General features: G+C 46.5%; 1 protein-coding gene, 1 long non-coding RNA gene and 1 pseudogene across 10 annotated transcripts in view; 2 read left to right on the forward strand and 1 right to left on the reverse strand.

The window, feature by feature from the left end:
• Nucleotides 1-4: 4 nt before the first annotated feature.
• Nucleotides 5-9,867, forward strand: LOC125398883 (uncharacterized). Its single transcript, XR_007231546.3, has 3 exons — nt 5-270; nt 3,860-5,307; nt 8,683-9,867. It is a non-coding gene; the product is annotated as an uncharacterized LOC125398883 (long non-coding RNA).
• The window catches only part of Odf2 (outer dense fiber of sperm tails 2), a 39,869-nt gene continuing 20,603 nt past the window's right edge, over nt 4,026-23,291 (reverse strand). For 8 of the 9 annotated variants that reach the window (XM_048431922.3, XM_048431921.2, XM_048431920.2 and 5 more), the window contains 12 exons: nt 21,972-22,043; nt 21,768-21,884; nt 21,286-21,471; nt 20,863-20,972; nt 18,805-18,940; nt 16,036-16,146; nt 15,814-15,918; nt 14,659-14,817; nt 13,163-13,263; nt 10,861-11,023; nt 10,360-10,485; nt 4,026-5,271 (listed from right to left, as the gene is read on the reverse strand). In XM_048431922.3, the coding sequence (XP_048287879.1) occupies nt 5,080-5,271; nt 10,360-10,485; nt 10,861-11,023; nt 13,163-13,263; nt 14,659-14,817; nt 15,814-15,918; nt 16,036-16,146; nt 18,805-18,940; nt 20,863-20,972; nt 21,286-21,471; nt 21,768-21,884; nt 21,972-22,043 (1,578 nt within the window). In that variant the 3' untranslated portion in view covers nt 4,026-5,079. Of the gene's footprint in view, nt 5,272-10,359; nt 10,486-10,860; nt 11,024-13,162; nt 13,264-14,500; nt 14,818-15,813; nt 15,919-16,035; nt 16,147-18,804; nt 18,941-20,862; nt 20,973-21,285; nt 21,472-21,767; nt 21,885-21,971; nt 22,044-23,291 lie in introns of those variants that run through there. The other variant, XM_048431929.2, reaches the window with a different exon arrangement.
• On the forward strand, nt 4,267-4,332 carry LOC125399075 (U6 spliceosomal RNA; annotated as a pseudogene).

Consider the following 23,291-nt stretch of genomic DNA (forward strand, 5'->3'; position numbering starts at 1 on the left):
TCTGCGCAGATGGTTGTGCGAGCGAGAAAGCGGAAATGAGGCGGTGCTCCTAGCTGTGTGAGGCCGCTACTGTGAGAGACTGACAGTTCTGGAGAAGCCAAACGGAGGTGTCATTTCTGATAGGGCTACGCTGGAAAAATAAAACGCTTCTGCACTGAAGGTTGGACATGAATATTCATACCGGTATTAATAGTAATGTGATACCCTCTCAATTCATCTGAATTGGTAAAATATTCTGTGAAGCTCAATGGAATTCTTCTCCTGTCCCGGGTAAATATAGTGCGTTCTGTAACATAAACCTTGAAAACATTTTGCTAAGAAAAAGCGACACGTTGCTGGGTGGTGCCTTTAATGCCAGCATCTGAGAGGCGGAGGCCGGTGGATCACTGAAACCCTGTCTCGGGGCGTGGGGGCGGGGGGACGACCCAAAACAAAAAAGCAAGTAAGGCGAGAATACAATATACAATTCCCTTCATGTGAAGTCTCTAGAATGAACAAACCCAGAGCCATTAGAGATTGTCAGAGAAGTGCGACATCGAGTGACTGGAAATGAGGGCGGGTTGTCTTGGGGTTCATGAGACGAACTAAAATTAGATCATGGTAATAATCACACTCTGGTAAATATACTAAAAAACTGAATTGATGCAGAAGGGTAGTGGCGCACGCATTTAATCCCAGAATTTGGGAGGCAGCGACAGGAGGATCTCTGTGAGTTCCAGGCCAGCCCGGTCTAGAGATCTAGTTCCAGAATAGGCCCCAAAGCTACAAAGAAACTGTCTCGAAAAAAACAAAAAAACTGAATTGATAATTTTGAGTTTTAATAGGTCTCACTTAGCCCTCCCTGAATCAATCACACATGGTTAAACCTTAATGCAATTTCATTCACAAATGCCCAGAGCTGGCTTTGATGGATGCTCTACACTTTTTGACCTTCTACTACCCATGACTCTGACATCTTTTGAGATGGGAAAGAGGATAAGCAGTATTTTTTTTCTGGAGAGATGGCCCAGGTGTTAAGACTGCTTACTAATCTTGCAGAGGACCTGAGTTCAATGTCCAGCTCCCACATGGCAGCTCACAATGGATACTTCAGCTGCAGCAGATCCATTGCTCTCTTTCTGGTCTCTTTGGAAATGAGGCATGCACACATGCATACATAATTTTTTCTTATTGTTTTTAAAATTACTTTACGTCGGGCGGTGGTGGCGCACACCTTTAATCCCAGCGCTTGAGATTCTCTCTTCTATTTCATGTATTCTGTTGTTCATACTTGCATTTGTGGTTCCTGCTCTTTTTCTTATGATTTCTGTTTGTAAATTCCTTCGGCTTGTGTTTCTTTATTTTTTCTATCTCAGTTTTCAAGTCCTGAATAGTTTCTTTTATATATTTGAGGGTTTTTTTTGTTTGTTTGTTTTAAAAGATTTATTTATTTATTGTGTATACAGCATTCTGTCTGTATGCTTGCCAGAAGAGGGCACCAAATCTCATTAGAGATGGCTCTGAGCCACCATGTGGTTGCTGGGAATTGAACTCAGGACCTCTGGAAGAGCAGTCAGTGCTCTTAACCTCTGAGCCATCTCTCCAGCCCCTGTTTGTTTGTTTTTTAAGCGATTTGCTGATATCTTCCAATTTTTTTGTTTGTTTTTTTCCTCCATTTCTCTAAGGTAATTTCTCATTTCATCTTTAAGGATTTCAAATATTCTCTTGAGGTTATATTTTAGATCATTCTCTTCTGGTTCATCCATATTTGGTTGTTCAGGTCTTACTTTTGTAGGGTCTTTAGGTTTTACTGATATTGTGTTCCTCTTTGTGGTGTAGCATGTGATCTTACTTCTCTTTTCCTCTAATAGGTGTAGTTGTGGCTGTCTGAGATTCTGTTGAATAATCTTCTAGGTGCCAGTGAATTCAAAGCTCAGATGGTTGTTCCTTGTGGTACAGTCAGTATCACAGTTCTAGTTACCCCGTTGGTTATTCCTGTTCCTGAAGGTAGCTCAGTGCTCCTGTGCTTTGCTCTGCTCCCTTGGAGTTTGTTGTCTCAGGCCTACTTTGGCCTAGGCTGCTGGCTTTGATATGTTTCTGTGAATCTTGGTCTGGATCTCCTCTTGCAGAAGTCTTTGGCTTGGAGTTGGACCTGTTCTGGTGGTGATCACTGGCTCTGAAGCTGGTCGCTGGGTCAATCTTGATCCGCCCATGTCCCTGGACTGTGTTTGCTCCTGGCTTCTGCTCCTGGTGGAGTTTGTTCTGTGTCTTAGGGAACTGAGTCATTCCCACTCCAGTTCCAGTGGAGGTCGCAGATTCTGAGTCAGGTCCTTGGCTCAATCCTGGTCTGCCAGTGTCCCAGGACTGGGTTGGCTCCCAGGGCTGGATTTGCTCCTGGCTTCGGCTCCCAGTGGAGCTTGTTTCCTCCTGCCCTCTCTGTCCTCCCAGAACAAAGGTTCTTAAGGGTTCTCTCCAGCCCCAATCTTGGGTTAGAATGGTTGAGATGCTGTAGTAATTTGAATAAAAATGACTTGTAGAATTAACTTGGTCCCCAGCTAGTGGAGCTGTTTGGGAAGAATCAGGTGTGGCTTTATTAGTGGAAGTGTGCCTGCCACTGGGGCAGATTTGGAGGTTTCAAAAGACTCTCCTGGTGTTCCCTATCTGCCTCCCTTGTGGTGTGGATCTACATGTAAGCTCTCTGCTATTTGGTCCATATTTCTGAACTCTAACCCTTTGAATCAATAAGTCAAATTAAACACTGTCTTTTAGAAGCTGCTTTGGTCATGGTGTTTTATTCTAGCAATAGAAAAACCAAAGAGAAAAAAAAATATGAAAAAGGCCGGGCGGTGGTGGTACACACCTTTAATCCCAGCACTTGGGAGACAGAGGCAGGCAGATCTTTGTGAGTTCAAGGCCAGCCTGGTCTACAAGAGCTAGTTCCAGGACAGGCTCCAAAGTTACAGAGAAACCTGTCTTGAAAATTTAAAAAAAAAAAAAAAAGTGATCTCGCTGAAGAACATGCTTTGTTTTATAGCATTTGTGGTTTCCAGTTGGTGATAGTGGTGATGGGGGAAGGGCCCTGAAGATTAGACCTAGGCCCTTGGGGCTAGAAAGATAGCTCAGCAGTTTAGAGCACTGGCTGCTCTTACAGGACCTGGGTTCAGTTCCCACACTCATGGTGGTTCTCAACCATCCCTAACTCCAGTATTAGGGACTCTGATGCTCTCTTCTGACTTTAGAGAGTTCCAAGAACATAGATGTTACACAGCACAAATATACATGCAGGCTATTCACCCATAAATACATAAATCCAATTTAAAAATTAATCAAAACAAAGCAACACCCTAGGCTCTTGTACATGTGCATATAAGTACTCCACACCACCCATTTTTTTTCAAAAACAGGAAAATACCCAATTGCCCAGAATCTTCTCATGTGGAAAGCAGGTGGTATTTCTGACACAAATACAGGCACATCCCACACCTATCTACCCTCTTAAAGCGGTCACCCCCAAACCCTGAATAGTAGGGCCTGCAGCTCAAAGTCTCTTGCCGTTAGCCATCACGTGCCTTATCTTACAAGAGCACCTATCTCTTCCATCATGAAATGAAAAGTTGGTAATTCAGGCATCAACTACTCTGCAAACTCATGTTTTCTCACATGAATTTTTTGTTGTTTTATTTGGTTTTTGGTTTTTTTAGTCAGGGTTTCTCTATAGACTTGTCCTGGAATTCACTCTGTAGACCAGGTTGTCCTCAAACTCATAAAGATCCTCCTGCCTCTGCCTCCAGAGTGCTGGGATTAAAAGCAAGCGCCACCACCACCCAGCTCTCACATGCATTTTATGAAATCATTTAAAAATACTTTTGTTTTTGTTCAGTTTCATGTACCCCAGCCTGACTTCACTCACTGTGTAGCTGTGGATAACAGTGAACTCCTGCTGCCAACTCCCAAGTCACTGGGCGACAAGTGTGCGCCACCACACTCAGCTTCATCTTTTTTAAAGTCAGGAGAGAAGGTTAAAGGAAATCAGAGAAGTCTCAAAGAACTGATTATAAAAACTTTATTTCTTGTAAAATCACACAAAAATTTCAGAAGTAGACAAATTCCAGAGCTATAAAGAGAAGTGAAAAGCAGTGAGACAGGAAGCATACTTGTTCCCTGGGTGGACATTAGCTTCTGTGAAGTGCTGGGGACGAGTGGCCCTTGACAACGCGGACATGGGAGGTGTCCATTGGCACTACAGAAACACCGATGCCTGCCCTATCCATCAAGAAGAAATAAGCAGTGCTCGCTTCAGCAGCACATATACTAAAACTGGAAGAATACAGACAAGATTAGCATGGCCCCTGCTATTCCATACTTTTCCTGTCATCAGGAGGTGGATAAAGTGTCAACAGCAAGAATCCACTGTCTTGACCAACTTGCCACTGTGGTAACAGTGACTGCTCCACTTCAGGACATTTGTAGCTAAAGATTCCAAAGCAGCAAAGGGAGCTGTGACCTTCTTTCCTCCATGAGTCAGGAATGAGTGTTACATCTTCCTGCCTCCATTTGATTTTTACGCTATAAAAGCGCAGACTTACTCAGTTACTAAGTTATCTCATTCTTGAAACAAAGTTTTATTTTAGTAAAAATAAAATAAAAATAAATTAAAAAAAAGGAAAAAGGCGATGTAGGTGGTTCACAGTCCAAGGAGGACTCCTGCTGCTTCACCTCAGAGAAACACAAGACATGGATACATTAAAAGATGAGGGCTACAAGAAGACAGCAGGGGAAAGTCCATCCAAACACTCCCTGAGGAAAGGAAGCAGACTCTGCCAAGACACAGCGCTTTAAAAATCTGGTACCTAATGTAGCAAATCTAAGGCCTGTGAAGATCACTTAAAATTCCAGGCTCACAGGTCAGGAAAGGGAACCATGTTCGTCCTGACTCATCCCCAGCTGCTTTAGGGACTTTCCTGGTATCAGGAGTTGAGGAACAGACCCTGAGCACATTCGATCACTTGAAGAGAAAGCCAGTGGGCTTGCCAGCTACAGGATGGCAACTCCTAAGTTCTCTGGCATCAGGCAAGGGCTTTAGATCCTGGGCAGGTGGCCTCAGGCAGGGGGAGACCGGGAGCGGATGGGTGAGCTTGTCAGGTAAGAGGATGTATAGGGGCCATCCCCAAATACATTGGCATAGGAGGACTTGAGGAACTGGACATAATTCTGCATGCTGCGGTTGGTGCTCTCAGACTGCTCCAGGCGGTCTTTCAGATCCTGCAGCCGGCTCTGGTATCGACGATCCGCCTGACAGAAGAAAGAGCAGGGACCAAGATTAAGAAGGTAACAACGGGCAATAAGAGACAAAGGCATTAACTTAGAGGGTGCCAACACTGGGAGAGGCACACAGGGCCTGCAATGAAAATGGGTATTTTCCCCTTGGGTGAGGGGAATTATAGTTGCTTGGTTTTTGGTTTAACTGTTTTGAGCCAAAGCTTCACCAAGTTGCCCAGATAACTCAGTACATGGCCTTGAATTTCCTGCCTTAACCTGAGTACTGGGATTAGGGCAACATACACTGAGCCAACATACCTCGCTGAGTTTCTTTTATTTTATTATTTGACAAAGGATCTCACTATTGAGGCGGTTCTAAGGAACCTAATACCTTCTTCTGGCCTCCACAGAGGACTTACACTCACACACACCTTTGAAAGTGAGTTTTAAAGAGTCTGGGAATAAAGCTAAGAGTATTGCTGGGTTACACTCTTCTCCCAAAGCTCCATCCTAATCTCCACGGTGTCGTACAGGTTCCCATTCCTATCAGTCATGGATGAGGACTAAAGGCTGCTGCCTGCCCCGCATCCTCTGCAACACATGCTGCTGCCATTTGTGTTCTTTTCTATTTTTAAGCAAGGGCTCATGTTGCCCAAGCTGGCCTCAGATCTGCTCAACAGCTAAGGCTGATGTTGAATTTCTGACCCCTCTGCCTCCCACAAGCTGAGGTTACAAGAATTACCACTCTGCCTGATTTGATTTCTGTTTGCTTTGTTTTTAAAAAAGCAAAAGAGCTGGTAGGGACTGAACCCAGGGCTTCAAACATGCAAGCACTCTAGTCAACTGAGATTTATCCCTAACTACTTCCCTTAAAAACATTTTTTTACACTTTTTTGTGTATGTTTAAATGGTTTTCTCAAACTTTCACCATGTGGGTTCTGAAAACCCACTGAACCATTTCTCCAGTTCTTCAGCATAAAAACTATATTGAGGGGCTGGAGAGATGGCTCAGAAGTTAAGAGCACTGACTGCTTTTCCAGAGGTCCTGAGTTCAATTCCCAGCAACCACATGGTGGCTCACAGCCATATGTAGTGAGATCTGGTGCCCTCTTCTGGCCAGCAAACATACAGACAGACAGAATACTGTATACATAATAAATAAATAAATCTTAAAAAAACAAAAAAACTATATTGAGCTGGGGGGGCATCAAGGAGGGCAGGTTGTTACACACACCAGTTCTGGCATTTAGGAGGCAAACCAATGCAGATATCTATGAGTTTGAGACCATTCCAGGCCAGCGAAGGCTACATAGTCAAACATTGTTTGAAAAACAAATTAAACTAGTAGTAGTGATGGCATGCCTTTAATCCCAGCACTCAGGAGGCAGAGGCAGGTGGATCTCTGTGAGTTCGAGGCCAGCCTGGTCTACAAAGCTAGTTCCAGGATAGGCTCTAAAGCTACACAGAGAAACCCTGTATCAAAAAACAACACACACACACACACCCAAGCAACCAAATAAAAATCTAAATTGAGGAAATAACTGGATTTCTTCCCATTTGGGACACTGCCAGCTACAGGTTTGTGAAAAACCACCTTTATCAATGTTGAGGTATGTTCCTTCTACTACAGGTTTCCACAGGGCTTTTATCGGAAGGGATGCTAAAGGTCTTTTCTGAATTGACATGATCATGTGACTTGTCCTTGTGTGTATATGTCTATGTATATGTTCTGTTACTGTTGCTGAACTAACCTTATATCCCTGCAATGAAACCAATTTGGCCGTAGTTTGTGATCTGTGTCTTTTTAACCTCTGCTTCTAAGTATCTGGAGGCCCTCTGTGTCTGTGGTCATCAGAGACTGCTTTCTAGTTGTCTTTTTTAATTGTATCTTTATGTGGTTTTGGCATCAAGATAATGCTGGCTTTGTAGAACCAGCTTGGTAGTGTATATATCCTTACTTTGTTACTGGAAAGATGGCTTACTGGTTATGAACACTGGCTGCTCTTACAGACGACCCAAGTTCAATTCCTAGCGCCCACATGACATCTTACAACTATCTGTAACTCCAGTTCCAGGGGACCCGACACCCTCACACAGACATACCCCAGTGCACATAAAATAAAAAAATCTTTTTTCTTTCAAGACAGGGTTTCTCTGTTTAACAGAGTCCTGGCTGTCCTGAACTTGCTTTGTAGAACAGGGTGGCCTCAAACTCGTAATCTGCCTGTCTCTGTCTCCCAAGTGTTTGGATTAAAGGTGTGTGCCACTGCGACCAGCTCCAAAAAAATAACATCTTTAAAAAAGGCTGGAGAGATGGCTCAGCAGTTAAGAGTACTGGCTGCTCTTCCAGAGGTCCTGAGTTCAATTCCCAGCAACAACGTGGTGAATCACAACCATGTATAATGAGATCTGATGCCCTCTTCTAGCATAACGCTGTACATTCAGATAGAACGTTCGTATATTAAAAAAAAAATCAGGGGGCTGGAGAGATGGCTCAGAGGTTAAGAGCATTGCCTGCTCTTCCAAAGGTCCCGAGTTCAATTCCCAGCAACCACATGGTGGCTCACAACCATCTGTAATGAGATCTGGTGCCCTCTTCTGGCCTGCAGGCATACATGCAGACAGAATACTGAGAATACTGTACACATAATAAATTAAAAAAAAAATCAGAAAGAAAGCAAGCCAGGTATAGTGGCACATATTTTGATCCTAGCTGGCGACAGAGCCAAGACAGATCTGTTAGTTCAAGGTCAGCCTGACTTACATAGAGTCTAGGACTCCTAGGGCTATATGGAGGGGCCCTGTTCCATCCATCTGTTCCTAGGCCTTTCTTTGTTGGGAGACTTTTTTTTTTTTTTTTGAGACAGGTTCTCACTGTGTAGCCCTGGCTGCCCTCAAACTCGCCATATAGACCAAGCTGGCCTTGAGTTAAAAGATTAACCTGCCTTTGCCTCCCACATGCTGGGATTGAAGGCCTGTGCCATCATGTCCCACTTCTTAGGAGAAATTTTCAAAGATGAACTTACATACTATAGGCTAGCCCAGAATGAAGTTGAACTTCTGGTTCTCCAGTTTTTTTTTTCTTTATTTATGTATTTTCATTTTATGTGTGTATTTTGTCTGCATGTATGTCTGAGGTGGGATTCCTCTCTGTATGCTGTGAATATCATTGGCTAATAAAGGAACTGCTTTGGGCCTATAGCAGAGCTGGGGTGGGGGGGGCACGACTAAATGGAATGCTAGGAGAAAGGACGCAGAGTCAGGGAGAAGCCATGTAACCCTGCCAGAGCCAGATGTAACTTTCCCAGTAAGCCACAGCCAGGTGGCAATACACAGATTAATGGAGATGGGTTAAATTAAGATGTAAGAGTTAGCCAATAAGAAGCTAGAGCTAATGGGTCAAGCAGTGTTTTAAATAATACAGTTTCTGTGTGATTATTTCAGGGCTGAGCAGCCGGGAACCAATTAGCAGCCTCTCCCCAACATATATCAGTGTACCACGTGCATGCCTGCTGCCCTCAGCCCTCTAAGAGGGCACTGAATCCCCTGGAACTGGAGGACACTTGTGAGCTGCCATATGGATGCTTGAAATGGAACTGTAAGAGCAGCCAGTGCTCTTACACAGCGAAGCCATCTTCTCTGGCTCCTTATCCTGTTTCCACTTCTCAAACGCTAGAATTTCAAGTGTGTGCCACCATGCCCAGTATATGCAGTGCTTGAGACTTGTCATTGTAGGAAAACACAATAACAACTGAGCTACAATATCCAGACTAGTGGGATGTTAAAAGCACCCACTGTTGTTCTATCAGAACCCACCTGACTTGTGCTAGCTAGATGATGTCCTTATGAAATCAGGAGCCCCAACATTTGGTATATATATAACTGGTACATCTTGTTTTTTTGAAGCAGTGTTTTTCTGTGTAGCCTTTGCTATTCTGAAAATTACTGACCTCAAACTCACAGATCTGTCTGCCTCTGCCTATCAAGTACTGAGATTAAAGATATGGTCCATCATGCCTGACTTGTTACATCTTGCTTAATTATTTCCTTTATTAATTTGGAATAACCTCTACAGTCTTCTCATTAGCTTAGCAGACTGGTTCCCATCCTTTGCATCTGTCTGTGTCTAACAGTGAGGTAGATACATACTGATTTCTTGGACACACATTGTTGTTAGTTTTTAAGCCCCATCTGTCTGTCTCATGGGTAAGCTGAAACCATCTATATTTAGAGCTATTGTTTTACCAAGTCTTGTAATTTTGTTGGTTGTTTTTTTTGGTTGGTTGGATTATGTTTTGGGTTCTACATTCTCCTCTATTAGTATTAGTGGTCTGCTTATTTACTGTGTGGGACATGCCAAACTCCTTCCTAGTCCTCTTGTGAAATTTATCCTGGCCCTATACTTTCCTGGTTGATGCAGTCTTCCCTCTGTATAGTCTTCATTCATCTATCTTCTTCAGTACATGGAAATCATGAACTTAAAGCAGTTTAAATGTATTTCAGTCCATTTTAAAAGATAGCTTTGATAAACATTGCAATCTTTTTTATATAAATTTTTATTTACTTATTTATTATGTACAGTGTTCTGTAATATGTGTCTGCAGGCCAGAAGAAGGCACCAGATCTCATTACAGATGGTTGTGAGCCATCATGCTAGGATTAAAGGCATGCACCACCACCGCCCGGCTCTGTTTGTTGTTTTTTTTTAAGACAGGGTTTCTCTGTATAGCTTTGTAGCCTATCCTGGCACTGGCTCTGTAGACCAGGCTGGTCTCGAACTCAGAGATTCTCCTGCCTCTGCCTCCCAAGTGCTGGGATAAAAGGCATGAGCCACCATTGCCCGGCTATTTATTTGGTTTTTCAAGACAGGGTTTCTCTGTGTAACAGCCCTGGTTGTTCTGGAACTTCCTCTGTAGACCTGTTTCGTCTCAAACTCAGAGATCCACCTGCCTCTGGCTCCCAAATGAGGGATTAAAAGTGTGCACCACTGCTATCCCGTCCAGAATATCCTTATAGGGTGGCAAGCTGGCAGAGATAATAACCTACATTGAGTCTCACAAAAATGCCAGTAGACAGTTTTACCTGCAGCCCAAAGAAGCCCTGCCCACTAGTGCAACTCACATCATCACGAGTTCGCCGCAGCTGGCCAAGTTCTGTCTTGGTCCTGCTTAGCTGGGTCTCAAGGTCCAGGATTTTGCTCTGGGCTGCACGTTCCTTGGAGAGTGCCTGCTCCTTGGTTTGTTCCACCTGCACACAAGGTAGAGGTAGGGCTGCCTGACCCTACAGAGAAGGCTAGCCACTCCCACTAGCCAGTCACAGCCCACTGGCACATGAGTAGGCAACATCTTCCCTGAGGCCTTGAAGCAGAAGCTATCTAGTTGGAAGCTCTTACTACCCACCTTTGCCTGCCCTTTTCTAGCATCCCGAAAATAGTGCCTTCCTGAGTCTCAAGAGGGCAGAGAGTGAATGACCAATTATAGAAAGGGCTGGTCCCCTACAACAGATACCCATTTCATCCTCACAACACACTCAGGGGGAAGATACTACTATGCCATTCTTCAGATGGGAAAGTAGGCTGAGGAAGTTTAGGACACAGACCTATCTAGGAGTATAATCACTGACCTGCCGTCTGGCATCTTCAATGGCATTCTCCAGCTGCCTAGCCAAGGACCCACACTCCCTTGTTTTCTCCTCCAGCCGCAGCTGAGCCTGGTGGATTGCCTCCTCCCTCTTGGCAATCACCTGTAGGAACTCGACATTCTGGGCGCTGGTGGCCTCCAACTTCCTAGGTGAGAGCATTCCATTAGACGATGCAAAGACCTGTCTGTCTTAATCCACTGCCAGGGGGCTGCTGCCTCCCATGAGCTGGGGATCTCTTCACTTGAAGAATCTCCGTGAATCTCCAAGGAGCCACAAGAAGAAACAAAGTATTTTCAGATCAGCAAGGTGGCTGCTGGGCTGTGCAACTGCCAAAAGGTGGTCCCAGAACAGCACAGAGAGGGAAGACGACGCCTCGTGCATGCTGTCACACAGAGAATAGCAACCTGCAGCTCACAGAAGGCCTACCATTGTCCGTCCATTCTAGGAAGAAGGGAGCAGAGCCCGAGGGAAGCACGGCCTGCAGGTCTGTTACCAAAACTCAGACCAGTAACAAGGCTGCAGCGGAGCCACACAGCACTTGATGTGACAGGCATAGGATAGCTGGAGCTTCTGCACTTTACACAGGGTCTTCCCTGCTCTTCCAGAACACCTTCCCCTTCAATGAACACTGCAAGTCCTGTTGAACCTAGCTACATTTTGTTGGCCAGCTTGGCAGAGCAGAGGTGGAACACAGGAGGCCACCTGTTCCAACCCCACTGCAGGCTGAACTGGCAATCAAGACCCTAAAACCTTAGTTCTTATTATATAACCCGGTATACCCTCTAGGTGGCAGCAATCTTCTTGCCTCAGCCTCCCAAGTACTGGGATTAGTGGTGTGCCACCATACCAGGCTCCCAGTCTTCTGTTTACAGGTACTAACTTTCAGGTAGTTCTGGAGGAAACTTCCCAGCATAAAGAGCAGCTTTCGTAGGCACCAGCTATGTGCATCTGGGCAAGTTACCACCTCTCCCTGAGCTTGGCTTCCTCACAGTTAATATTTGGGTAGTTCACACCAATGATCCCAGTACACAGTACAAGAGGAATGAGTTGCAAGGCACAGATTGAGACTCTGTCTCAAAGAGTCAAAATACAGGGATGGCAAAATACAATTCAGTGGGTAAAGGTGCTTATTGCCAAGCCCCATGACCTGAATTCAATCCCCAGGACCAACAACATGGTGGAAGAAAGAGAACCGGTGCCCACAAGTTGTCCTCTGACAGTCACACCCATGCAGTTGCCTATGCTGGGCACAAATAAATATTAATAAATAAAAGTAGGTTTTAAAAAGATAGGGGCTAGAGAGATGGCTCGGTGGTTAAGAGCATACACTGCACTTGCAGAACCAGATTCAGTCCCCTGCAGCCACACCAGGTAGCACACAGCTACCTATGACTCCAGCTGTGGGGGTCCTCATCCTCTGGCCTCCGTGGGCACCTACACTCACATAAACATACTCCCAGATAGCCACAAATACACAGAATTAAAAATTAAAATAGGAGTAGTACCACCTGACAAAAATCTACAACTAGCTTATCGTGAACATTTCTAAGCAAGTGACATGCTAGACCCCTTTATGAGGACCCTCTCACTGATAACTGGCGGGACCCTATCAGCTGGTAGATTACACCTACACTGATCCTTCCTCAGATAAGTAAAACAGGTTCAGAAGAATTAAATGATCCAACTGAGTTCACAAGGAAGGTAAGTGTCTGAGCTGGACCTAAGGATAGGGCTTCTGATGCCAAATGGTGTGAACCTCCCCATAACTTCAGAACAGAAGGGGGCACCAGTTCTTATTACCAATGGTTGTGAGCCACCATGTAGTTGCCCACAGGAACTCAGGACTTCTGGAAGAGCAGTCAGTGCTCCTAACCTCTGAGCCATCTCTCCAGCCCCTGAAAACTTCTTATAACAGTCTGTAAGAAGAGTCAGATCAGGGAGGTTGTAGGAATGCTCCTTAGCAGCACACTGGTGTTCTGGCTGCTCCATTCAAGGCAGGCCCTGCTGGTCTGTTTCGCCTAAGTGTGCCTTTGAGACAATGGTGCCTACCAGTAGACTGGCCTCCATCATACAGCCACACAGCACCCCTCCAGGCTGACACCCCTTCCTCACACCCACAAGGCTTACCACTGAAATGGAAGCAGTTCTTCCTTTGAGTTCTGCCTAGCACCTTCCAGGGCCTTGAGTCCCTCCAATACTTTGGCACACTAAGCACAAAGCAGCTAAGCGGCAGAAAGTCTCAAGTCCTAGGAAGAGGACAGACATGGGACCAAGTGCCTCTAACCTCTCCAGTTCATCCACCTTCAGACTCAGTTGTTTATTTTCCTTCTGGGAAGCCTGATGTTTCTCTCTTGCCATCTCCAGCTTGTCCCCCTGGTGTTCGATCTAAAATGACAGGAACGTAGACTGGTTTACGAGGGAATTTCCTATAAGAGCAAATAATGAAGGAATGCTCCCTTCTCCCTGTGATGTCATCCACACACAGGAAAGAGGAATGTTGCCCTCAGCAGGTGTCCCATATTCAACAACCGACCTGAAAGAAAAAAGAGCGGGGACAGGGCAGATCCACCCTACCTCCCACACCAGAACACGGGTTAGATGCTGAAGAGCCACAGCTGAACTGGCCCCAAGGCCAGGGTCCTGATGAGGAGCCAGGTAGAACTGTAGGACACATGTGGCTCTCACTGGACAGTCAACCACCGAGCCTTCCCAATTATGTTGTTGGCACCACTGACTTTATCTCCCTCAATGGGACAATGCAGCCAAGCAATAGGGCAGCTTAGATTCATTCAGGCCAGCAAGGTGAGAAGTTACCCCGAGTGCTGTTTAGTGCTCCTCAGGTACAGGAGCTCAAGGACATTCGGCAGTCTTGAGGCAATGGGTTCAATTTGTGGATGCTAAGTATCCCTGTGACACAGGGGACTCACTTGTCCCCTCTAGGTATCAGGGTGTCACTAGAGAAGTAACCAGTACACAGCATCAGGTTTCTGGATAAAATGACAGCCTGCTGGAGCGGGGCAGGTGCTTAGAATAACAGCAGCTTCCCTTTATGGCTGCCCAAGGAAACACGTCAGGGGGAAAGGGTACAGAAGTACGTGACTACAGTCCCAGTATTATCAGACATAGGGGCGAGACTAGGAGTTTAAGGTCACCCTTGCTACACAGTAAGTTCAGTCTGAGCAATGAGACCCTATCTCAAAAAACAAAACAAAACAAAACAAAACAAGGTTTTAAAAGGAGAGAGTAGAGACCCGCCCAAGTCAGACAAAAAACTGAGAGGTATACGATGTCTTGGACAAACGCAGTCGGGAGACATGGTTCCAGTAACTGAGAGACAGATTGCTTCTAAACAAAGGGGCTGCTTGCTTCTGTCTCTCAGAACAGAATCCCAGGTAGTACATCTGTGGAAAACAAGGAAAGGCAGTTAAAGCTTGAGAAAGATGGAAAAACGGACAAGCAATGGCCAGGTATCTGCTAGGTCTCCTTTCTGTGGCTGTGGGTTGGAGGACAGCGGCAGGATATGCAGGGCAGAGGTAGGTAGAGACGGAGCCCTTGGGTGGCCACAGCAAGAGGGCCCAAAGGCGAGTCCTATAGCTACAATCATTCTGTGCAACACGAAGCATTTGGCACACCAGACTTTTATTTCACAGCACTGATGATAGTTCACTACTTTCAGCCAAGAAAAAGGAAGTGGTCCTCCCTTGGGGGGCGTGCAGCTCATCTCGGTAAGCGGGACCCTGCTCGGGCCAGGTCGTGGGATCCCTTCTGCCAGTCCCTTACCCGGCTGCGCAGGTCTGAAATGATGGCTGTGAGGTCGATATTCTTCCTCTCGTAGCCTTGGAGTTGGTCTTGGCATTCAGCCAATTTGGCCTCTGTGATCTTGAGAATGTCAGGCAGCTGTTGCAAGTCAGCCAGCTGCGACTGGAACTGCCGGCGGGCCTAAAGCAGGAAAAGCAGCCCACAGTTGGCATGATCCTAACTGAGAATAGGATGGCCTTCCTCTAGAATGCAGCAGGGCTGCCCCAGTTCCCAAAGGTCTCGCAAAACCCACAGGTAGCAGCTGGCCTCCTCTCCCACAGGCCAAGCTGGTTGATCTTTGCAGGCCACACTTGGGCCTGCCTTGCCACTTGAGGTGGCCATTCATTTAGTCAGCAAGTGTCAGTGGCAACACCAGGGTTCATCACCATCCTGAGGGCTCTGCAGTCACTTTCTTTGAATAATAAAGAAGGCACAGCTGGAACCACAGAAGGACACTAAGGATAGTTCAAACTTAGCTAAAACCTGGAAAAGCAGGCTGGACTAATTCCAAATCCCCTAGGAAGGCAGCTGTGACGATACAAAGACCAGGGGGAACAGGACATATCTGGTCCTGCTCCGTCCTTGAGCTTTAACAAGGCTGAGGACCAGAGACAGGCAGAGAGCTGCTCAGGAAACTAGTGGCTGAGTCTGACTCAGACTGTCTCCAAGGTTATCTTTAAGGCAGTCACTGTGCACCAGTCAGCCAATAGCTCCAGAAGAAAGAGATCCTTCCAGAGGTGAGAGGCGCATTTACAGATCCTACAAAAACAAAGGTTCCAAACAGAATAAAACAGGTATCTCAATACCTGGCCACTGAGTGAATTTGAGTCCACCTAGATGCCCCAAGCAGGATGGGCTTTGTTTCCTTGAGAAAACAAAACAAAACAAAAAAACAAAACAACAACAACAACAAAAAAAAAACCACAAGGATAAAAAAGGAAACAGAAAGCATAGTATAGAAAAAGGCCAGAGGGGAAAATATATAGAGAAAGAGAGAATGCATACATAGTGTGGGTGGAAAAAAGCTAGGAAATCAGTTACTCTGTGACCGAGCTCAGGCAGGATCAAGGGCACAGAGGGTGCCACTGGATCAGACACTTGGACAGCAGTGAAGAGAGCAAGGAAGAGGGACAGTACCGCCTCAATTTCTTTGTTCATCTCATCTTTAAGGATCTTGTTCTCTTTGTCGCAGCGCTCTAGCTGGGCAGCCACTTCATCAGCCTCCAATCTTGTCTTCATCACCTAGGGAACAAAACCACAATTGGTGCTCTTGGGCAGAACCCTCCCCTCCCACCTTGCTCCTCAGAGGCCTAGCGGTGAGCTGTCAAGCAGGGAGACCAGGCTACCCAAGGGGTCTACCTGGCTCTTATAGTTGTCGATCATCCCCTCGTAGTTCTTCACCGATGCCTTCAGCTGTTGGACCTCCAGGTGAGCCTGGTTGAGCTTGTCCTCCATAGGGGCAAAGCTAGCCTAAAGAAGGAAGGACTTGTGAGCAACCAGAAGAAATGTTCAAGATCTGAGTCTCCTTATCTACTTCTAGAAACCAGCAAAGAACATGCCCCTGTACAGAAGCTCTCATCAGCTAGTGTCCGAGTAAGACTCCTACTGCGACCCCTCCATTGTAGAGATGACGATAAATGGTGGTTATCTAAAGGCAATATACAAACTCTAAAGAAAACGGGAGGTCCGGCCAAGTGATAATGTACTTGCCTGGCATGCTAGAAAGAAAATGAATATAAAACTCATGGATTGCATGCCCAAGGCTCAAGATTTGGCAAAATGGTTATTGTTCTATAACACTTTTCATGAATAAATAAATTATATGATGCTTTTAAAATTTGCAAGATACTTTTTTGCAATACAGATAAAGAGGAAGCAGGAGCGAGCATGAGAATGAATCAACATAAGCAGATGAGCGATGGCTCCTATTTAATCCCAGCTCACAGTGGGCTGAGGTGGGGCTGCTGCCAAATTTGAGGCCAGATAAGGTCTAACAATACACTATCAAAAAAAAAAAAAAAAAAGGAGGAACAGGGTGGAAGTGGGGAAAAAGAAAGGGGTAATACAATGACCTAAAGAGAAGAAAAAGTAGAGTACAGCCTGGTGTACTGACCTAGCATGTGCACAGCCCTGTGCTCTGTGCCCTGTCCTCAGCATCACAGATTGAAGAGGAAGAAAGGAAGAAGAAGGAGGAACTCCAGAGCATCATCTGGGTACCATCAGGACAAACGCACACACTGTGACAGAGACCTATCTGGTGCTGACAAGGAACCCTGAACCTTAACGCATGTCAACTGCTCGCTCTATCACTGAGCAACACCTCCACAGCTTCTGTGATGTTTGAAACATTTCCTATGCACATATCTGACTGTCTAAAGAGGATATACTTCCACAGACAATACTTTCAGTGGCTACAGTGCATATTCTACATAGATACACCATGCTGTAATTAATCCCCAAGTGTTGGATTTGGAGGTTACTAATTATTTGAAATGGGATTTCTGTGTATCCTAAGTTGGCCTGAAACTCACTCTACATAGTCTTCTGTGTCACCACTCCTGGCCCCTTGAAAGTTATTTTCAGGGTGTCTAACAATTTAGTAAAGCAAAGATATTGTACCACCAGAGCTGTAAAAATAAAAAGGACTGATAATACCAAGTGTTGCCAAGGGGACCCAGAGTAACTGTTGTCACTGACAAGTCACTGGTGGAAACAATGTATACAACAATTAGGCCAGTTGTTAACACCTGCTAAGCCCGAACACCAGCAGATGACCAACTACATGCATCCAAAAGATGTCCACTACCAGTAAAAGAGACAAACACTAGTAGTTCCACCTCCCAGCACCCACCCACAGCCACGAGGAGTGAATTATACACACTGCTGTGAAAGCAGCACATGAGCACACAGGCTGTCCACAGCAGGCACACACTGCTGTGAAAGCAGCACATGAGCACACAGGCTGTCCACAGCAGGCACACACTGCTGTGAAAGCAGCACATGAGCACACAGGCTGTCCACAGCAGGCAGATGGACTTGTGATGACACAGGCAGCAGCTGCCTTTACAAGGGTGTTACAGTATGCTCACAACTTCCAGAGTGATTAAAAAGTTATTCATGTTATGTAAGTTAAGGACCTGTATACTCTTCCAAGTCATCCTTGTCTTGCCTAACAAAAACTAAAATCAGAGGAAAATCTTCTCTGGGGTGTCAGCTCTGCTCAGGAGGCTGTGGTCTAAGTAAGGAGCCTACTTGAAGTTTGAGTTGGTGTGTCTGAGATAGGTCTCACTCTGTAGGCTAGGTTTCCTCAAATTAATAAACTTACAGTGAGCCTTCTGCCTCAGTTTCCTCAATGCTGAGATTACAAGTGTGTACCTCCACATCCAGTATTTAGAGACCTACAAAGAGCTGGATCTACAGAATTAGTCTCAATTTCAAATCCCAACTCCAAACTCTTCCTTGGGCAAAACCTTGTGTGACTCTCTTTAAACCTCTCTTTCTTTTTCTTTTTCTTTTCTTTCCTTTTTTTTTTTTTTTTCTGGTTATTTGAGACAGGGTTTCTCTGTGTAGCTCTGACTGTCCTGGAATTCACTTTGTAGACCAGGCTAGCCTCAAACTCAGAGATCTGCTTGCCTCTGCCTCCTGAGGGCTGGGATTAAAGGAGTGTGCCACACCACCGTTTGGCTAAGCCTTGCTTTCTTTTTTATCTTTGGCAGGTTAGAGATCAAACCTAGAATCCCAGGCTTGCTAGGCAAGAGCTCTACAAGTAAGCTACAATGTCCTTATTTCCAATTTCCTTATTGACCAGACCCCTAGAGAGCCATGGTTAGGGCCAAAGTCAATTCTGTAATGCAAATGTATCTAAATGCATCATATAAGCATTTCACATGAGTTAACACGTTCTCAGCAGGATTCATCTCCCCAACTCAGGAGCTGCAGCAATAAGTTAGATACTGCCAACTTCCACAATGCCCCCCTCCGCCCCATGCGCATGCCCGCAGCTAGTAAGAGGCAGCAGTGGGAATGAGGCACCAGAGCACTCCCTTGATCAGCACGCTGCCTTGAGCTCATCTGGCCCACTGAGGCCAGCCTGCTCTTGAACTCCTAGCTCCCAGTATGCATCCAGACCTTGAGCCTCTCGTTCTCTAGCTTGAATGCAGAATACTCAGCGGTCTGCCGGTGCAGTCTCTCCACCAGGCTGTCCCGGTCTTCCCGCATCTTCTCCTCCAAGCTTTGTTGTTGGTTTACAAGATCTGTCACCCGGCTGGAAGATCAGCAGATAGAATCAACTCCCAGACTTTTATGGGAAAGGAGCTCATCCCCACCAAAGACCATTTCCACCTCATGGCACGCTGCCTATCTGCTCCCCAGGCTCCACACCAAGAAGCAGCTTTCCCGTCCCAGTGTCCTACCTCTACATAATAGCCTTTCAAACGGTTCCCATAACACCTCCTCCGGAAGCTACTATTTAGCAGGAATGATTGTGTGTGTCCATTCTGATCACCTCGCATGACTGAGACACAGGCCCTCCTAGCTTTCAGCATCACCAGATCTCTACTCATCCTTTCTCCATGTTAGAACTGACTCCTTTGAGACCTTTCCCTTAATTTCCAGGTTGGTGACTGGTAAGGACTACCCAGGTAGTCCTCATCCCCAGGCACCTGGCACATGTGCTTTTGTCCCCACAGCACTGTTCCTATGTGTGCACACATGGCTATCACACGTAAGAACTGGACTGACTATGTGAGAGAGGCTTGAGGAGCCAACTGAAAGCTGGCTTCCTGCCCACTTTCCCTTTGTTGCTGCTCAGTAGGGCTGTCAGTGGAATCTACAGACTGTGACCTCAATGGTGAGTTCCAAGGTGCAGGCCTCACCCACCTTAACTTCGCACATCACACAATCTTTGTACAATCTGGGCTCTCAGGGTTTTGTTGTTGTTTTTCAAGACAGGGTTTCTCTGTGGTAACAGCCCTAGCTATCCCGGAACTCACTCTGTAGATCAGGATGGTCTTGCATTAAGAGATTCACCTGCCTCTGCCTCCTGAGTGCTGGGATTAAAGGTGTGTGCCCCTGCCCCACCACCTGCCCTGCGTTGCTCTCATTTGGGGTTTTTCAGCTCAGGGAATGCAAACCAGGGCTTCTCACATACTAGGCAAATGCTCCACTAAGCTCACCTCGCTGTGTTCTCAGTGCTGTTCAACCAGAGACTGCCATTGAGCAAACGCTGAGTGAGTACTGACTGGGCCCAAGCCAGTACACAGCATCTCACCTGGCAGCCTATTATTCATCCTTAAAAGCCCACTTCAGCCTCCCCTCCTCAGAACATACTTCTTTAATCCCTCATCTGTACCATGTTTCCTTCTTTATACCTTCATCTCTCTTCTCCCACCAGACTGTTCCCTGAGAACAGCACCTGATACATGGCCAGCTCTCAGCCTGTTTTTGCTGAAATGAGCCGAACACAACACAAACACTTTCCAAGGAAAGCTTTCCTCAGATGGCAGGCTGCTAACTCCCTGTGACCTCTATCTTCCTGGCCAAAGGAGCCTGTGCATCTTGTAGCCCCAGGACCTCCAGTGGAACTCAGGGCAGGTAATACATTTGTGTTACAGCAGGCACACAGGCCGGCACTCAGGCTGCCCCACACGTACTTTTACAATGGAGGAACTGGCGACTATGGCTGGGAACAACTGGGGGGGGGGGGTGTCACTCATCTTCCCCTAGTGGCAATGAGGTGGGTCAAAGTCAGTCACACACACCTGGAAGCTATGCTGCCTCTCTCTCCCTGTCACACCTCTGACGTGCTGGCAGGCGGCACTGGCAGACAATGGAGAGTGCACAGGGACTTAGCTGCGACATCCCTCAAGAAAAGCAAGACAACTGTGTGCCCATGGCCTGCTGCAGAGACTAGGGCCAGGCTGGGCCTCTGTGATGGGTATCTTATCCCCTTGAGGATGTTTACAGTTCAGGTGATGGAGACCGGGGCCTCTCACGTGCTAGACAAGTGGAGTAGTAGCCCGGGGCTAGAGCCAGAGCTTGGCACAGGGCTGCCCACATTTCAGCCCAGTTTACAAGTTCAAGTCGTAGAGACCACAGCAGTCTCATGACATTGAGACCTCAGTGCACCATGCTCCTTCCACCTGTTTAAGTCCCTCACATAGTTCCCCTCTTCACACAAAGACATACTCGTTCAAAACGATAATTTCCAACTCGAGGTCTCCTTTGTCTTTCACAACCTGGTTGTAGCGGCTCCTCCATGACTCCAGAGTAGATAAAGCTTCAGCAACATAAAGGTCCTGAGGACACAGGACAGCAGGAATGTCAGCCTCATCTCAACACCCAGGCAGAAGACAGGTAGGGTGGGCTAACCTAGATAGACCCAGCCTCCCTCTACAGCCTCTCTCAAGATGAGAGGATACTGGGAATGGTACAGAAAGCCAAACTGAGCTCCCAGGCTTCCAGCATCACATTGCATCCTGTGGGCAGACCCCAAGTCCTCCTTCCCTCGAAATGAATGTGCTGGACAGTTCTGGTCCTCCGATCATCTCCACTTCCCCAGCCACACCCGCTCACTCACGCCAACAACAGGTGCTGGGGGAGGACTGGCACCTTGTCAGCAAGCTGCACGTGTAACTGCTCAGCATACTCTTCGCTCTTCTCGGCTCGCTCCTTCTGGGCTCGGATGGCCTTCTTCAGGGTCTCTTTGTCTCGGTCTCCCTTTTGCTTCAGTTCCTTTAGCTGCTCCATGATGGCCTCCACTTCCGCCTTGTGCTGGTTCCCACTCCGCTCCAAGTTCTGGGAGGAGACAGGAAGGAAGAGGTGGAAAAGACAGCAAAGGGGGTATGGCAGCAGAGAAGAGAGAAGGGGAGATGTAAGAACTCAGACCTACTGGGACAGACACCAGAGTCGTGGCCTCTCTGGGTCCCTTTGACCATGGAGAACATTTAGAATCATCACATACCCAAGTGACTCAGCAGAGCAGCCACCCTGGGAGCCTGGAAAGCATTTGAGACTAATGACTTCCCTCATGTAGTCACGAGAAATCTAAGAGTGACAGCCTCTCCCTGCCCCATCTGGGAGCCAGCAAGCACCTTGATCTGCATGCACAGGCGACTGTTCTCGGCTTCTTTGCACCGGAGCTGTGCCTGTAGATGCCCACGCATGGACTCCATGGACTTGGAGAGCTCAGATGCTGTCTTTGCTTGAGCCTTGGGAGACAGAGAAAGTAATGAAGCCAGCTCTAGCATGGCACCATGCAGCGCAGCTCCTCACAGTGCCGGGGCTGGACACAGTACCTTCTCACATTGTATCTCCTGGAGGAGCTCTTCCACCTCCTTGTCCTTGTCTTGCAACAGTAACAGCAGGCGCTGGGAGAAAACACAGTCACATGCCTCTGAATTGGGCACACGGGACCCAGGCAGGAGCACCTAACCTATACTAATTTTTTTTTTTTTTTTTTTTTGGTGTTTTGGAGAGACAGGGTTTCTCTGTGTAGCTTTGGAGCCTGTCCTGGAACTAGCTCTTGTAGACCAGGCTGGCTTTGAACTCACAGCGATCTGCCTGCCTTTGCCTCCCGAGTGCTAGGATAAAAGGCATGTGCCACCACCACCGGGCCTAGTAATTTCTTTAAATGATTTTCAGTTTTAAAAATGGTGATGTCAACTAGGAAATATGGAAAAGCACAAAGCTCAAAGAATCCCTGACATTTCTGTTTATCAATAACCACTCAACATTCAAAATGAGTCTTAAATGCATTTTGTTCTGTACCCCCAAAATCTCACATTTATCACAATACGACTGAATCCTTCACATTTTTTTGGAACAGCTGCTGATGTTCCAGCATCTTGACCACCTTAGCTGAGCCTGATCAGCCCCCTAAGCTGAGTGTGTGGGAAAAGCAATGTTAGTATCCCTCAACTTCTACTCCTTCTCAAATCTGTATTTGTCTCTCCTCTTTCTCTTTCCTCACCTTGCAAGAGATGGTTCATGAAGAAACACACTCCAAGTATGTGAGGGCAGGTGAGCTGGGAGAGGCACACAGATTGGCATCCTCCACAGTGATCACTGGCCATGCAGCAAGGCCTTTCCCTCCCTGCCTTCCCTCTCATAGAGACATAGAAAGCCATTCAATACGAGAGGCTCCCACTGTCTTGGGAGAAGAAGCCTGGTGAACTTGAAGTTCCCAGATCATTTGCCCACAAGACTCCTATGCTTGTTTCTTGCACTCATGAACTAACATCTTGCACAGCTTCAAGTTTCATGGAACATGAAGCCTTGGGAGAGAATTCTAAAATAGGGGCTATGAAGTAGAAAGGTATGTACTTTTTTTTCTACTGGAATGCACTCTGTAGAGTAGGTGGCCTCAAACTCACACAAATCTGCCTACCTCTGCCTCCAGAGTACTGAGAATAAAGGCTTGTGCCACCACACCTGGCAGCATGTACCTTTTTTTTTAAATATTTATTTATTTAGTATTAAATAAATAATACTAAATATTGTATACAGAATATACAGTATTCTGTCTGTGTGTATGCCTACAGGCCAGAAGAGGGCACCAGACCTCATTACAGGTGGTTGTGAGCCACCATGTGGTTGCTGGGAATTGAACTCGGGAC

The sequence above is a fragment of the Myodes glareolus genome, chromosome 21 (genome assembly GCF_982192425.1).
Source record: "Myodes glareolus chromosome 21, mMyoGla1.1, whole genome shotgun sequence".
NCBI classification, from domain to species: Eukaryota; Metazoa; Chordata; class Mammalia; order Rodentia; family Cricetidae; genus Myodes; species Myodes glareolus.